The sequence below is a fragment of the Podarcis bocagei genome (assembly GCF_964188305.1).
Source record: "Podarcis bocagei genome assembly, chromosome: 4".
NCBI lineage: Eukaryota > Metazoa > Chordata > Lepidosauria > Squamata > Lacertidae > Podarcis > Podarcis bocagei.
Window position 1 is genome coordinate 43529156 of NC_138128.1, and position 15943 is coordinate 43545098.

At 44.5% G+C, this 15943-nt stretch overlaps 1 protein-coding gene and 1 long non-coding RNA gene across 7 annotated transcripts in view; one reads left to right on the forward strand and one right to left on the reverse strand.

Moving 5' to 3' along the window:
- Positions 1-13503, reverse strand: part of ALDH18A1 (aldehyde dehydrogenase 18 family member A1) — a 31492-nt gene extending 17989 nt beyond the window's left edge. For 3 of the 6 annotated variants that reach the window (XM_081191240.1, XM_081191239.1, XM_081191235.1), the window contains exons 1-3: positions 13376-13502; positions 3564-3668; positions 1114-1337 (exon numbers count right to left, since the gene is read on the reverse strand). In XM_081191240.1, coding sequence (XP_081047366.1) covers positions 1114-1337; positions 3564-3648 — 309 coding nt within the window. In that variant the 5' untranslated portion in view covers positions 3649-3668; positions 13376-13502. Of the gene's footprint in view, positions 1-1113; positions 1338-3563; positions 3669-9879; positions 9899-12312; positions 12408-13375 lie in introns of those variants that run through there. The other 3 variants (XM_081191238.1, XM_081191236.1, XM_081191237.1) reach the window with 3 other exon arrangements.
- On the forward strand, positions 10826-12259 carry LOC308585536. Its single transcript, XR_014007469.1, has 2 exons — positions 10826-11406; positions 11745-12259. It is a non-coding gene; the product is annotated as an uncharacterized lncRNA (long non-coding RNA).
- Positions 13504-15943: the final 2440 nt, after the last annotated feature.

Sequence of the window (15943 nt, forward strand, 5' to 3'; positions counted from 1 at the left end):
TCAGCAGATAAGCCGCTAAAAGCCGCTAAAAGCCGCTAATAGTGCTAATCCGCTAATCCGTCAATGGGCTTGCTTCGCAAGACGAAAAAACCGCTAGACGAAGAGAATCACAGAACGGATTCTTTTCGTCTTGCGAGGCACCACTGTACCTAAGTAATGCAGATCCCCTGTTTTTCAAAAGGCAAGCCTTGGACACCCCTACTTTTGGAAATAATAATAATTTTATTATTTATACCCCACCCATCTGGCTAGGTTTCTCCAGCCACTCTGGGTGGTTGTTTTTATTATGTGAATGGTGCCACCATACCCTCCAACATGCCCCAGCGCAAAACATGTCTTCTGGGCCGCACTCCTGTGTGAGTCATGTGACCATGTGAGGGCATGGTGCCCAAAAGCAGTCTTCTTCAGCTGATCTCAGGGTGGCGTACAACGCAAGTGTCAGGGAACTGACATCGGAGCTAGAGGCGGAGGGAAGGCTCTCAAATGATGCTGGAGAAGGGCCCAGCAGGGAGAGAGGCAGCTCCGCAGATGGGGAAGCAAATCAGCGCAACACCAGGGATATAGAGGGGCTGATGGGGGAATCAGCGAGAGGGCTCCAGGACTCTTCACCGGACACCAGCGGGGAGAGCACGGGTCCTCCGCTACCCACGCCCACCCTGCGCAGAAGACTTCCGCTCAGAAAGAGTAGGAGGAGACTGGGTGTCAAACAACTTTTATGTTGGAAAAGATTTAAGAAACGCCCACTGACGGATTCTGCTAGCGACTGAGGCAGCCACGAAGTGAAGGGCTGCCCAGACTGAAAGGTTTAGCAAGGCAACAAAGCCTGGAGAGGCAGCAACTTAAGCACGAGCAACCCATACACATTACAGCAAGCAAATATCCAAATTAAAACAATAAAAACAGCAAGCAGAAGAGAAGGAAACTGCAATCTTTGAAACACAGTGTGGGCTGCACATTTCTAGCAACAACCAGGATTAACTAAAAGCTAATGGCCTACGAGTGTCTGGGCATTCCAGCATAAAGTGGAGACAACTTTAACCACTGAGGTGCCTGGCAGGGTTTGGTAAGGAGAACACGAAGCCAAATACCCACAGTGCCTCCCAGCCTGCTTACCTGCTCAACAATGGATGCCAGTCGCCCCAGGGCTAAGCCACATTCGTCTCCTCGAGTCACAACAGCGCTGCCCAGCTTCACCACAATCCTCTTGGCATGCTTCAGCTCGCTGCGGTGAGCAAAGGACTTGCCATGGGTTCGGCTGAGGGGCACCGTGATGAACGGGATGTTACTCCAGCCCCGAGCAGACTCATTCCTCAACACCAGGTTAGGAGCCAGTAGACCTGTGGTTGAAACACACAGCAAAGGCATTAGAGGCAAGTACATTGAACCAAAATCCCACCCCCCTTTTCCAGGTCCCAGGTCAGGAGAGAGTGGGGGAGTCTGGACATATCACCTGCCTCTACCTAGTGTCCAGTTTTTAAATGAGTGAGAAAAAACATTAGCCCAAGGAACACCTTTGCAGAGCAAAATAAGTATTCCAAGTACCACTTGACCAACTGACCAGAATATTCTGAGGTCATACTCTGTCTCTTGGTCTCCTTGCAGTTATGTTGATACTTTAAATACCACGACCCACAGGAGACCCAACAAAAATCAAAGGGAGTGGGCCACCTTGTCCCTAGCCACATCTCTGCCAACTGTAGCATCAGTCAGGGTTAAAGGCAAATATAATTTCCTCTACTCTGCATAAGCTAAAGCTTGCATCTTGCATGCCATATTATTATTGTTATTATTGTTATTGTTGTTATCACCTATTATTATTATTATTATTATTATTATTATTATTATTATTATTATTCCCTGCCTTTTTGACCTGACAGAACTCAAGGCAGCTTAGATACAAACAATACACTTGGATACACTAAAAACATAGGGGGGGGGGGAAATCATTAAAACACAATTTAACATTTATAGAATTAAAACTAGCTATATTTATTTTTAGCAGTTGTATGCTTTTTTTGTTTTTTAACCAGTTTATTAAAACATTTTTTGTTTTAATTATATTGTGCTTTACACCATGTTGTGGTGAGTCTTAATATTGTGTTGTTAGACACCTTGGGCATTTTATTTTAAAATGGAAAGGTAGGATGCAACTGCTTTTATAAAGAATGCAAACCCTTCACACTCCCTGTTGTTTATAATTGCCAGCTAACAAGCATGGTCTACATCACCACCTAGAGGTAAGGCCCTTGTTTCCCCCTTATATACATTCTTCATTTAGCTCCCCATTTGTGTTTATGGAACATGGTACTGACAGACAAATAAGGAAATGGAACTACTGGCTTTATGGAAGCCATGTCCTTTTCCTTTAGGCTGAACATCAGCCAAGACAGCTAAGGGCTTGAAGAAACTATATTTCTGCAGCAATGCTTCAACAAACCAGTAGGGGGCAGAGTAATACAATACATTGCCAAAGCCATGCTGCTCACATTTTAGCAGTAAAGTAAGAATCAGGACACCAAGGTCTGGAATTTTAATTGTTGAGAAATTCCCAATTCTGCAGTGTTAACAGAAAGGCCTCTACCCACAGTTGCCTCCTCCTTTTTTCTTTTTTCTAATTAATTTTTATTGATTTTCTTTTCTCATAACAATATCTATAATCATTACATAACATTCACATTTCAGTTTCCCCCTTCCCTGTTGTCCTCCCTCAACTTCCATCCCTGGTTTATTATGTCTCATGTTGCATTCTGCTGTTTATATATATTTTATATTGTCATACCGTTAAATTTCTTGTTTTATTGTGAATAAAATTGTAAATGTTTATTTAAAACCTGCCAATGAGTCTATGTTTTTTTGTTGTTTCTGCAAATATAATGTAAAAGGTTCCCATTCTTTTTCAAAGTCACTATTGTCCTTTTCTCGCAATTTGTCTGTTAACTTTGCCAGCTCTGCATAGTTCATCAACTTTTCTTGCCATTGTTCCTTTTACGGTATTTCTCCAGTCTTCCAGTTCTGTGCTATCAGAAGTCTTGCTGCTGTTGTAAAGGTAAAGGTAAAGGGACCCCTGACCATTAAGTCCGGTCGTGGCCGACTCTGGGGTTGCGGCGCTCATCTCGCTTTACTAGCCGAGGGAACCGGCGTACAGCTTCCGGGTCATGTGGCCAGCATGACTAATCCGCTTCTGGCGAACCAGAGCAGCGCACGGAAACACTGTTTACCTTCCCGCCGGAGCAGTACCTATTTATCTACTTGCACTTTGACGTGCTTTCGAACTGCTAGGTTGGCAGGAGCAGGGACCGAGCAACGGGAGCTCACCCTGTCGCGGGGATTTGAACCCCCGACCTTCTGATCAGCAAGCCCTAGGCTCTGCGGTTTAGACCACAGCGCCACCCGCGTCCTGTACGCTGCTGTTGTAGCGTACATAAATAATGTCCATTTTTCTTTCGGCAGTTGTCCTAAAATTCCTATCAAAAAAGCTTCTGGTTTTTTTAACAAATGTCATTTTAAACATTTTTTTCAGTTCATTGTATATCAGCCCACAGTTGCCGCCTTCTGATACATACAAGGGTGAGAGCCTGCCACTTCGGTTTGCCGCCAGAATTGTCCTGAAGAACGCAAGGAAGGCAGAAGAGCAGCTCGGCACAGCATCTTGATGGAATCAACAGCGCCTGCAAGAGAACAAAGAAGCCTACATGATTCTCCATTATTCCTGTGTCCCAGGTAGTCTCCCCATGGCAAGTTGCATGACAGCCCTGCAGCAAAGTTTAATATGTGAGAAGTGGCTCATCACTGCAACCCAGGATTTCCCTCCAGTGTTTCAGTGGAAGATTTGGGAGAAAGGTAAAAAATCTATTATGCATTGTTTTTCTTTTCCAGAGTGATGTGGAATACTTTTTGAAAATAATGTTGCAGCCAGTTATGCTACTACAAAAACTCATAGAGTTAAGATTCAAGGGTAGTATTGTTACTTCTAGTATTAAACCAGCAATATTCTTCAGATCTTTACACTGGGAGTGCATTTTCCAAGTCGTAGAATACAAAACATCTTCTCCACGTACCGGGTTCAGACTATGAGGCTGCTAAGCATATTGCTCCTTTAACAAACAACAATGTACAATGCAGCCCCTGATTCTTCACTTGAATCAAATTCCTCCTAAATCAAGTTTGAAGATACACAAATACAACCAAGGACCATTGGACTAACATGAGAGGGTAGCAAGAATTTGCTTCTTTTCACTCTTGCACAACTTCCACTTTCTGAAGGCCATGAAACTCAGTGCAAAAGAAGCTATGGATCAGGCAGATGCTTGTTAGAGAAATAAACTTGAAATGCAATCAGTTTAAGAATGGAGGGTGAACAAAAAACAACAACAGAGATATGGGTACAGGATAGCCAATTTTCTTTACAATTACTGTGAAGCTTGCTTCTGAGTGCACATGTATATGTAGCTGGCTCCTAGTTAAATGTACACAAGACAGCAACCTTATGATATATGACTATCCAAATTTATTGCTGGTCTTTATTTTAGGTATTTTCTAAGCCCTTTTCTCTTAAAAATATTATTTGTTCCCGCTTCTGCAGTATAATACCAAGGCTAAGACCAGATAATAAATCTTTATTATAAAGCACATAAATCTTTATTATAAAGCACATAGTTTCACATTTTCAGTTTATTTTTAATTTCTGGCAAAAACTAAGATATACCTAGGTTAGCGTGGAACAACTTGCAGCTCCAACACTCGATACATTTGTAACTATTGTTTGAATAAGACCAAGACCTTTAAAACTCGCAAATATAGCACCAACTGTACAATTTCAGGTGTTCAGTATTGCAGTACAGCATTACAGTTTCCCCCCAAAATTGCATGCATACATACGGTATATATGCACCAGGAAAAGTGAGAAAACTTTGGCTCCCCTCCCAGCACCACTACCAAGGACTTCCAACATTCAGCCAGAGAACTTGCCTGTCTAACAGGGACTACACAATCTGTCAGAGATAGACACCTGGTACTGTGGGTTCAATTTAAAACCTGCTTCAGACAGGAATTCAATCCTTCCTGAAACTGTTGCTGCTCCATTTGCACTGGAAGAAGGGAAGATGAAAACGGCAATTCCAAAGATCCCATCCCATTCTCATTTTGACAAGAGCAATAGCAAAAAAAGGATTTCCATGTTTCTCACCCAAACATTTCAGATAAAGAGAGTCTGGAAGCCCTTGCAGAAAAGCACTCCAATAGAAGCGCTAAGACACGATGACTCAGTGATGCTACAAGCCCCGTTTTTGCCTTCAGCTCCCTAGCACTGGATTAGAGAAAGCAGACACATGCAGCCCAGGAACTGGATCCAAGAACTGTCTTTCTGAAAGCATCGATTCCAGGTGCAGAAAAGTCCCAATGTCAAATAAGGGCCTGTCCCTGCTCTTCAAGAAGAAAAGCTGGAGGCAGGGATGTGGGAGGGGGGGGAAAGGGAAACCTCAGATAGAAGGAACCGCAGAAGTCTCCCGAGTCGAGAGAGTTAATTCCTGAAAATCCAGCTGAAGCCAATTACGACTCCTTGGCAGCCGCCAATCCCTGAGCTGCTGCCTGGATGAACCACATCAGCTCCAACAGAAAGACGGGAGAGCCCTGGAAGGAGCTGATGCAACCTGACTCCCAGCAGTCAAGGCATCACCTCCTCACACCCTACAGCTCAGCGGCTGATGAAAAAGTTCCACGTTGCAGCACAAAATCCAAGTTGAAGGCTGAAATGTCAACAAGTGTAATAGATCTCCAGTGCAGACCAGATCTGACAGCCAGTAATCTGGCCCTCTCTGCCTCTTCAAAACACACACATACACACACACAGATTCGCAGGTGTCTTCTCTCTAAGCACTTTCAACTCTGCTAAAGATATCAAAATTGCATGCATGTTTCAAATGTGAATTACCTCTTTGCAAATATGGAAACCAGACCCTGCTTCCATGCATTTTAAAGGGGGAAAAACATGCAGCAAAAATTTCATACCCAATATCTCATGATAAGTGTCCCAAAGCAGATTTGGTCATACCACATGCCTTGGTATGGAGATTATTCCCCAGAAGCAAGGAAGGGTGACCTGGATGGAGATATTCCTTGCGCTGGTAATTATCCAGGAAGGCAAGGGAACCAGCTCTAGGAAAGTGCTGCCATAGGCACTCCAGCAACCCAGATTGAGGGCTGTGCCGTATCTTGTTAAAGTGACACCTTATGCGCACCTACTCAAAAACTAAGCCCTGTTGTGTTCAATGGAAGTTACTGCTAAGTATGTTTGTATAGCTTGACAGCCTTAAGAAGTAAGATGTAAAACTCACCATCTAATACAGCCATGCAAAAGTGGGGTTGACATACACCTTAAAGTCTATATGAATGCACTGCCCAATCTCCGCCATCATTCCTCTTCAAAGACGTCTTCCATCTCTTTCATCCCCTAGCGCTCAGGGGAAGAGATGGTGCCTGGCATACGCTTCAGTTTTAATTTCCATTTCGACACACCATTTTCTTGCTCATCGATTACACAATCCCAAATTATAGTGCCGCCCAGGGTCCTTTCTCCAAGAGTTCCAGTGCAACCACATGCCTCACTTTTCCACCACTTGGCAGCACCATCAAATTTAAATGAAAACTTCTGTATTGCTCCTGCCCAAGAGATAGGATACGGCCTGTGTGCTTCTGCTGGCCACTGAAGTAGCGAGAAGCATAACAATCTGGCTCTTACTAGCAAAAGAAACTCTACTTGTTGTCATCATGGCCAAAAGCATCTCAGATCTCAGCAATTCATAGAGATGTGGGAGAATGAACTGCATCTCTGGACTCTTCTATGGGTTACGCTCTACAGATTCTTATCCTTGTCTCTTCCCAGTTATGTTCGTGCACTGTAAAGAAAACCACTCAGAACTTAAGAGTTTCAAAAAACTCTGTTTTGAGACATATGGTTTCACATGATTGCTGAAAGTTTCTGTCAAGGACTGCAGTCGCTGAGCAGAACCAGGAAGAAGAAGAGGGCAGCCAGCCAAAAAAGCAGCAAATGGTTGCCATGGGAATGCAGCATGCACAGAAACAAGGCTGAGGTCAGGAGCTCAATGATGACCCCTCAACACACCACTTTTTCCGCGTGGATATAATCTCTGTAAAGGAAGTGTGTGTTCTGCAATGTACAAATTGCTGATTTTGCTGTCAGATTTACCAGAACCAGCCAGCTAATGCATGTGACAGCAGTTCAGTCCATGTAGTTAACAAGCAGGAATAACAGGATAAGAAAGGACTGAATTATGGGATAGCACTGGCCCTCCAGTAAGGCCCAAGAGAGGAAGAAGGGAAGGGGCAAAAGTACCAGTTCCTTAGCTAGAGTTCTAAGGAGTGCTCTGTGCAGGAACAGAACCTGCATGTCAGACTGCAGAGGGAGTATGAAGAAGAGGGGCTGGCAAATGGGGACTGTGCATGCTTGGATGGGAATCTAGGGGCAGCCTTCCCCAGTCTGGTGCTCTCCAGATATTTTGGAGAACTCCCATCAGGCCTAGTTAGAATGGCCATGCTGGCTGGGGTTCATGGGAATTGTAGTTCAACACATCTGGAGGGCACCAGGCTGAGGAAGGCTCGTCTGGGGTACAGGTAAAGGTAAAGTGACCCCTGACCACTAGGTCCAGTCGTGCCCGACTCTAGGGTTGGGGTGCTCATCTCGCTTTATTGGCTGAGGGAGCCGGCGTACAGCTTCCCGCCGGAGCGGTACCTATTTATCTACTTGCACTTTGACGTGCTTTCGAACTGCTAGGTTGGCAGGAGCAGGGACCGAGCAACGGGAGCTCACCCCATCGCGGGGATTCGAACCGTCGACCTTCTGATCAGCAAGTCCTAGGCTCTGTGGTTTAACCCACAGTGCCACCTATGAAATAGCCTTTTCTTCTTCTTTTGGTCACAAGTTATCTTGTACTGACAATTCCCCCCTGTCCCCCGTATTAAAGCCTCCTTAGGAAATTACCTACAAGGGGTCAGTTCAATATTTAACTATGGACCGAAGGCCGTTTTCTTATTACTCCTCAGTACGTAGCTACATGTAAATCTGATTCCTTAGAGGTGAATTCCCAAGGAAACTTCGCAAGAGGAGCATGACCAGAAAAGGTTGCCATGTGATGATTCCCCCCCCCCCAAGCAACTTGTGTAGGTTTGACCTAACAGCTGGACTCTGTTGGAGGAATATGGGGGAAGATTTTTGTTCATCCTTTTTCCGTCCAGTCCATCCTTTAATTCTCCTACTCTTTGTCAGCGTATGCACTTTCTCTGCCAGCCATTAATATGCAGAAAAAAACTTTTGCACACTTTCCACAAATAGGAGGCTTCACCATCACAGGGTGTAGCAATAACAAGGTAGCCTTTAAAAAGAGAAAGAACTAGGTATTACATTTCATTCAGGATCTGAAGCAAATCATGTGACCTTAGAAAGCTCAGTAAAATATTATGCATATACCACTGGCATTAGTTGGAGACAGGATTCTGCACTGCATTCCCTATTAGCACTAACCAGTAAACCTTGTTTCGATATAGTACGTCCCTCTTTTTATTTCCACCCACTCAGCAGCAAGTCAGCAGAAGTGAGCCTTAAATTAGGGGTGGGGAGTCTTTTAAGTCAAAGGCCACAATCCCCCAGGGGCAAGTGTTTGGCTAAAGCCCAAAGCAGGTATGGCCAATTCCAAACATGGGTGGAGCCAAAGCCAGAAGTAGTTTTAGATCACCAATATACTTTCCTGCAAGATGGAAGTTATTCCAGGAAAGCGTAAAATTAAAAAACTCTCCTGGTGCTACAAGGGCAGAAGATGGCAACTCGCAATCTAATGGTATGGCAAGCTAAGGACAAATTTCAATGGCATAAAGTTGTCTCTGAGTATAATATTCTGGATAAATGTTGCTCTTAGAAGGTAATACCTTTGCTAATAGTTTCGCTAACCCTTGCTAACCTTTCCATGGTTACCTTTGATCCCTCAAGTAATGCCACATGTCTTTGTGTACCCGCTTGCACCCCAGAGAGGTCACTTCAGTGCTGCCAACACAGCAAAAACAACGTAGGAGGCAGCAGTTACAAGTTACCGGTCTCTGCAGCCACAACAGGCACTGTGATTCTCCAGCAGTCTGACTTCACCCCCGGAGGCGCACTCCATTGTCTCCAGAGGCAGACGGATGCCAACACCAGCAACTCCAAGTGTAGCTATGTCTGCAAGTTTTAGAAGCAACTTTGTGTGAAGTCACAAAGCACAACCCAAGAGTAGAAAGTTCATGACCGGAAACGCACTTGTGTCTTGCTTCAGTCCCAAAGTCCTACAATACTTGCTACTTTATGCTGGGCAATACAGTTGTAACAGTGAACTATATTTACAGGAGCAAGGCTAGGCAACCCTCAGACTTGTCTGCTTCCACACACTCCTCTCCTCCTCTGGCATGGCCACAAGGAGAAGCTCTTGCTTCCATTTTTACTAATGGCAATCTCCACCCTCCGAGTTCCAGTCCTCATAACTACAACTCACTGCCTTCAAAAAAACCAGTAATTTCATGGTGGATGAACTATAGCTTTTAGAACATATTGTTTATTAAACCAAACCAACAACATATAACAAGTGAATGTTCATAGGTTAAAAAGAATATTCATTAGATTGCTTGTTAACTCCAGCCGTAGGTTTTCCGCTGAAATACTTACAAAATACAGAATTGTATCCACCTCAGTTTACTACTTTATTTTCAAGCTATACTGTGTGAAAAAATCACATGGAGGTATTCAGGTATATGCATCCATTAGCTAAAAGTGCTTAATATAAATAAGAAGGGGAGAAATATCATGTCAAGACTTACCCGTTCAGTTCTGGTTAGACTTACCGTAATTTCACTCTTAAGTCCTGAAAGCTTCCCTTGGGAAAACTTGTTTAGAGCATAACAAGTTACTGCAAATCCAGCTTGTCTAGTCTGGCAATCTGCAGTGGCCCAACCAAGCTCAACATTTCAGAGGAAAACTACTGCTCCCCCCTCACCCCACTAATTATATAGCGATCCAATCAAGCAGTTCTAAACAAGGGGAAAATTCCGGTTCAAAGGCTAGAGCTAACAAAGGCACCAAAATAAGATTTAATCTCTGCCGTTGGAAAAATTGGCTGTTTAGAAGATGCTAGAAAGACCTGGAAAAGAAAAAAGTTCCTTCTGCTGCACCACTATTATTAATAATTGCATTTAGCAGGAGAAACAAAGAGGTTTTGAGACAGTTAAATTCCCCTCTTCCGAAAGTTCACACACTTAATTTTACTGGGTTTTTTACTGTTTTGCTTCTGTGTATTTAGCACACTAAACAAAATGAAATGCTAAGATCTTGATCAAAATTGGACGTGAATATTTTATTTATTTTTCCTGTTTAAGCTTGCCAGATATTGTTAGTTTAATTTAAACTGGTTTCCTAGGATCTAACCCTGCTTTTCATGATGAAGAACTCCTATTTTTAGAAGTTCCCAAGCAACCATAATCTTAAATTGAGGAGCCTGCCAACTGAACATAAGAACTTAAGAGCCTTGCTGGATCATGCCAAAGTTCCATCATGCATGCACTTCTTTCAGTGGCCAACCAGACACCCACAGGAAACCCAAAAGCAGCACCTGAGCACAACTGCACTCTCCCCATCTGCAGTTCCCAGCAACTTCATGCTTCTTAATCAATTGTGAATGAAAGCTTATATTACAGTACATACAGCCTTGCATTTAACAGCTTGCCTGGTACAAGTGCATAAGCAGCCTGGTGTTTGTGTGTGTGTGTGTGTGTGTGTGTGTGTGTGTGTGTGTGTGTGTGGAATTGCTCCATTTCTCCTCTGCTAGCCATAGAGGAAGGAAAGTCTAGCAAGTGGGCTAGCAGAGGAGGTATAGAGTGATCCACCCCTTCTTTGGCAGCAGCCAGTTGAGAGGGGGATCTTGTCTGAACACCCAGGACTTCCAGCCACACTGCCCAGGCTTGTGCCCCATAAAGGTCACTTTGGTGCTGCTAATGCAGCAAAAAAACCTTTTCTTACTAGCCTAAGAGGAGGGAGTGCAGCCAGCATGGAAATGCAGGCTACTTTTTCTTGCAAACTAGTCATTTTTGTAGGCTTACTTACAAGACTCACAGATCTGTTCCTATTCAAGGTACCACAAAACTCACTTTTGCTGTAACAGACTATGCAACTGCACCTCTAGAAATGATCTCCACATCTGTATCGACTCAGTTTTACAGTTTCCACTGAGCCTTTGTTCCTATATCCTATAATAAAAATGGCCCAAGTTGGCAAAGAGAACCTCAGGAAAGGATTTGAGGTTTTGTTTTCATAAAAGGCCTATATTCCTTTCCATACAAGGCGGTGTTTACAAGAGTCTTTCTACATATACAGTGGTGCCCCGCAAGACGAATGCCTCGCAAGACGGAAAACTCGCTAGACGAAAGAGTTTTCCGTTTTGGAGGTGCTTCGCAAAAAGAATCTCCTATGGGCTTGCTTCGCAAGACAAAAATGTCTTGCGAGTTCCTGCGGGTCCCCCCCCCTTTTTCTAAGCCGCTAAGCCGCTTATCAGCTGATCCGATAAGCCGATAAGCCGCTAAAAGCCGCTAAAAGCCACTAATAGCGCTAATCCGCTAATCCGTCAATGGGCTTGCTTCGCAAGACGAAAAAACCGCTAGACGAAGAGAATCACAGAACGGATTCTTTTCGTCTTGTGAGGCACCACTGTAGCAAGTTTTGTCAGTGAGACTAAGCTTACATTACCTACTTAAGAATGTCCACCCTGAACTCCCAACTTCTAGGCAGAATGAATTCCAGCTGATGTCCCAAATTCAATGCCTTGATTCATGCAATCTGCAAACACATAGCTTTTCCTCTCCAGCACCCAGGAGGAGGGAAAAACCCAGAGGGGGGAAAAAACCACATTTTTTTTCTCCTACCCATTGTTAAATAATGACCTCTTGTCCCTCTAATCCTAAAGGCAACATGATCTATAAAGATAGAGACAGAGGAGTTGAGAGTAGCACAGAGGAAAGGGTTACAGAGACAGATCTGTGTATATAAGCTTTAGAAAGGTTTTAGTAACCAGCAGCAGAGCAGGGTTTGTGCAACTCATCAAAGTCAAAAGAACAGAGAAAGAATACATAATTTTAAAAGCAATCTTGCCCAGAGATTGGCTGACTGACAGTTTGGTTGTTTAAAAAATGGAAAGAAAGAAAGAAAGAAAGAAAGAAAGAAAGAGAAAGAAAAGAAAGAATTTCAAGGAACATCACAACTCCAAAGAAAAGTGGGAGAAAGCTCACCCTTTAAAATACCCCTCTATGAGAACTCAGCCTCATCCAAAGGTAGGATGCAGGTGTAACAACTGCACCCGCATTTATAAACACAAGAAGAGGGCATCAGGGTTAACACAAGTATTTATGGCAAGCCTGATTGATAAACATTTTGCATCCAGAATGAGACTTTGCCCTTCACTTTATAGTAATTTTGAAGTCTGCCCTCTCACAAGGAACTTATCTCAACTTTCCAAAAACGCAAAATAGCCTTTATCATGCAGGAAAGAGACATAAAAGCAGGGGTTGCGATGGGATGCAAACTGCTCTCGCAGAAGCTGTGTTGCGCCTGCCTTTTCTTTCTTTTAATCTCAAAAAGCATTATTCTGCACACACTTTTCTTAAAACACTGCAAGTCAGACGGCACTGCTAGACGCTCGGTGGCCTTGATCGTAAGATCAATCAGCTTCCGCCCAGATATATGCCAACAGATGATTCTAGGACTGTGCGTGACACTTCACACAAGGTGGGCGCAGCACCAAGGATGCTGGGCATGATGCAAGAGGCACCGTATATGTCATCACTCTCAACAAATGACCCAAGACAGCAGCAGCCGATGCCCCGGACTCTTAGAAAGGCTCTGCTGTATATTCAGCCCTCTTACGTCATTCACAGAAGACAATATCCTGTATTTAAGTGCCCTGCTTTCATGCCCACAACCACCAGCAAGGGTTCAGCACCCCCGCCCCTAACCTGCCAATGGAAGCGTGGGGGGGACGGGGCACAAATATATCTCTTTCCCACTTGGATCGCCCAGGGGGTTTAAAATGTGGGAGTGGGAATGGAGACCCTGCCCTCCCTCCAGGATGGATGGCAACCGGGTGCGTCAGATCTCAGCCGGGTCCATGATCAGAGCCCGACTCGCTCTCAGTGGAGGATGGGCAGACCGGGGCGATCCCGAATCCCTCCTTTGGGGCGCAGGGTCCCCATCCCCAGTTCCGCCCCCTACCAGCTCTCTCAATGGGAAGAGAGAGAAGGGATCGCCGGCCCGCTTCCCCCCCAGGCTGCGCCCCCCTCCTCCGGCATCACTTACAAACTCTCCGGACGAGGAGCGGAGCGGAGCGCACCCCGGACTCCCCCCAACACCGATCCGGCCGGCGGGAGCGATGTCAGCAAAGGCACTTCCGGCCAGGGACTCCGCCCCCTCCTTCCCCACCCATCCCCACTGCTTGCCTCGTGGCACCTGCCTCCCCTTAACGTGGGGTCCTTCCACCCGACCCCCCCCCCATCTGATTGCAAAGATCTTCAGATTTATTTATTTATTTATTTGGCCGTGCAAAAATAAAATAAAATATGAAGTGTTGGGAGAGTTCCTCCTGCGAAGAGGCGCTGGCCTTCTCTTGCGGAAGAGGAATTGTTCTTGAAAGGATGCGCCGGGTAATGGCAGGGTCTAGGGCCGCCCACCCCCCACCCCACCACCAAGGCAGTTTTTTGCCTGGGGAAGAACGGAGCCTGTCCTCCTCGCCCTGTCAAGCTGCGTCACTGCCCAAGGCCTGCCAGGCTGTTTGGGAACCTGAGGCAGAGAATGGCATCAGCAGCTCCCTCCCTCTGGCAGGAAAAGATGACAGCAACAAATGAAATAATCTAGCAACCTTGCTCTAGTTATAGCAGGGCCCAGGCCTGGAAGGGCCCAAAGGAATTGTTTCTGTTTAAATGTGCATTGTCCCAGCTTACCACCCTTACCTGGGTTGTCTTTGACAGCTCTGTGAGGCAAATCCTTATTACTGTGCAGACTTAAGCATGTTTGCTCAAGTAATCCCACAATTCAGTCAGATCTGCTTCCCTAACAGGATTGTAGGGATTGTAGCTTTATACCCATTTTACAGGTGGTGGACATAACTGAGGCAAAGGAAAAGTGGCTTTCATAGGCTACTCCATGGGTCCGTTGTGGGCAGGAATTGCCCAACTAGATTGCACTGCTGTCGCTGCTCTTAAAATATAAACCTTGTAAACTGGGCCTTGGGGCAAGCTAAAGTCTGGCATGTGGGCACAAAATTTCAAGACAGCAGCTGAACTGTGCAGTTGACAATCCATGTGCATCAGTATGCTAAAAGTTGGACGAGTGATTTATAGTGGCTTACTTTAAATGACAGGAGATTCCAGTTTTAGAATTACAAACTTAAGAACAGCATCACTCAGGGAACATATGAGCCTTATATTTCTGAAACATTTTTTGGAATGTGGTCAATTAAGAGAGAAAATATGCTCTCAGCCTCCCCCTGCCACTTTATATGTTGCTTCATATTGATTTATGTTAGTAATGTATGCATTTTGTTTTGGGCATTCATTCAGAAAGTAGATTTTTGGCTTGTTGCTATGGCTCCCCTTAGTACAACACAGAATATCAGACAAAATATAATTTTAGTCTGTAAAATCCAAGTGCATATCCTTGCTCCATTATAAATCTTATTGGGTGACATTGTGCAGACTACCCTACCTCAAATAGGTTATAATTTGTAACATTTGTTCACTTTTTTAAAGCGGGATAAAAATGTAAGTTTAAAATGTCAAGACATGTAACCCACCTTGAGATAGGAAAGAAAATGAGTTACTAATTTACTACTTGCACAAAAAAGTCCTGAAAGCCAACAGGCCACTTCCTTTGCTTTTCAACCTTTCCACTGGAAGTACCGTATTTTTTGCTCTATAAGACTCACTTTTTCCCTCCTAAAAAGTAAGGGGAAATGTGTGTGCATCTTCTGAAGCGAATGCAGGCTGCGCAGCTATCCCAGAAGCCAGAACAGCAAGAGGGATCGCTGCTTTCGCTGCGCAGCGATCCTTCTTGTTGTTCTGGCTTCTGGGATTCAGAATTTTTTTTCTTCTTGTTTTCCTCCTCCAAAAACTGGGTGCGTCTTATGGTCTGGTGCGTCTTGTAGAGCGAAAAATACGGTATCTTGCTGGGAGAAATGGGGCAGAGCAGAGATTAAGAACTTTGTCCTGTCCCTCTTTGCTCAGCACACAAGGAACTTGCGGCAGAATTTAGTCTCACAAGGACAAATGCAATATCTGTCTCTCTCCCAAACTGGAACTTTCTGCTTCAAAACAAATGAAGGGACAGTCCCTTTCAATCATTTGGAAGTATATGGTATGCACTGGTATTCGACTCAGTTCAGCTGTCATACTACCACCACGTGAGAAGACAGAGTGACAATTTGGACCTATACAATTGACCTTAAGCAGATATTATCGTATTGTAACATTGTCATATATTGTTCTATCAGAACAGGGTTTTAGAAAAATAAATAAAAAGAAACAAGTCAAAACAAAAGAGTCCAGGCTTCTTTCTGGAGACATTGAGGGGCAGGTCAGGAAACAGCTTGTTCCTAAGAGTTATCCATTAGGGAGTTGGCCTCATGCTTAAACACCTAAAGTCAACAAAAGCTGGACTTTGTTAGTGCATGCTCTGTGAAGCCAAAGCCCAGACGGGCAAAATGCACTATACAGCTGGGACTCACACAGGAATCATGTGCTCCTTACAATCAGTACTCAGATATGGGTGCTGCGCAGCCAAGCTTCTAAAACACAAACCATAAAACTAAGATGCATGGAACAGCATATAGTCAGGGCTGCAATCCTAAGAACAGTCACTTGTAGGCATTCT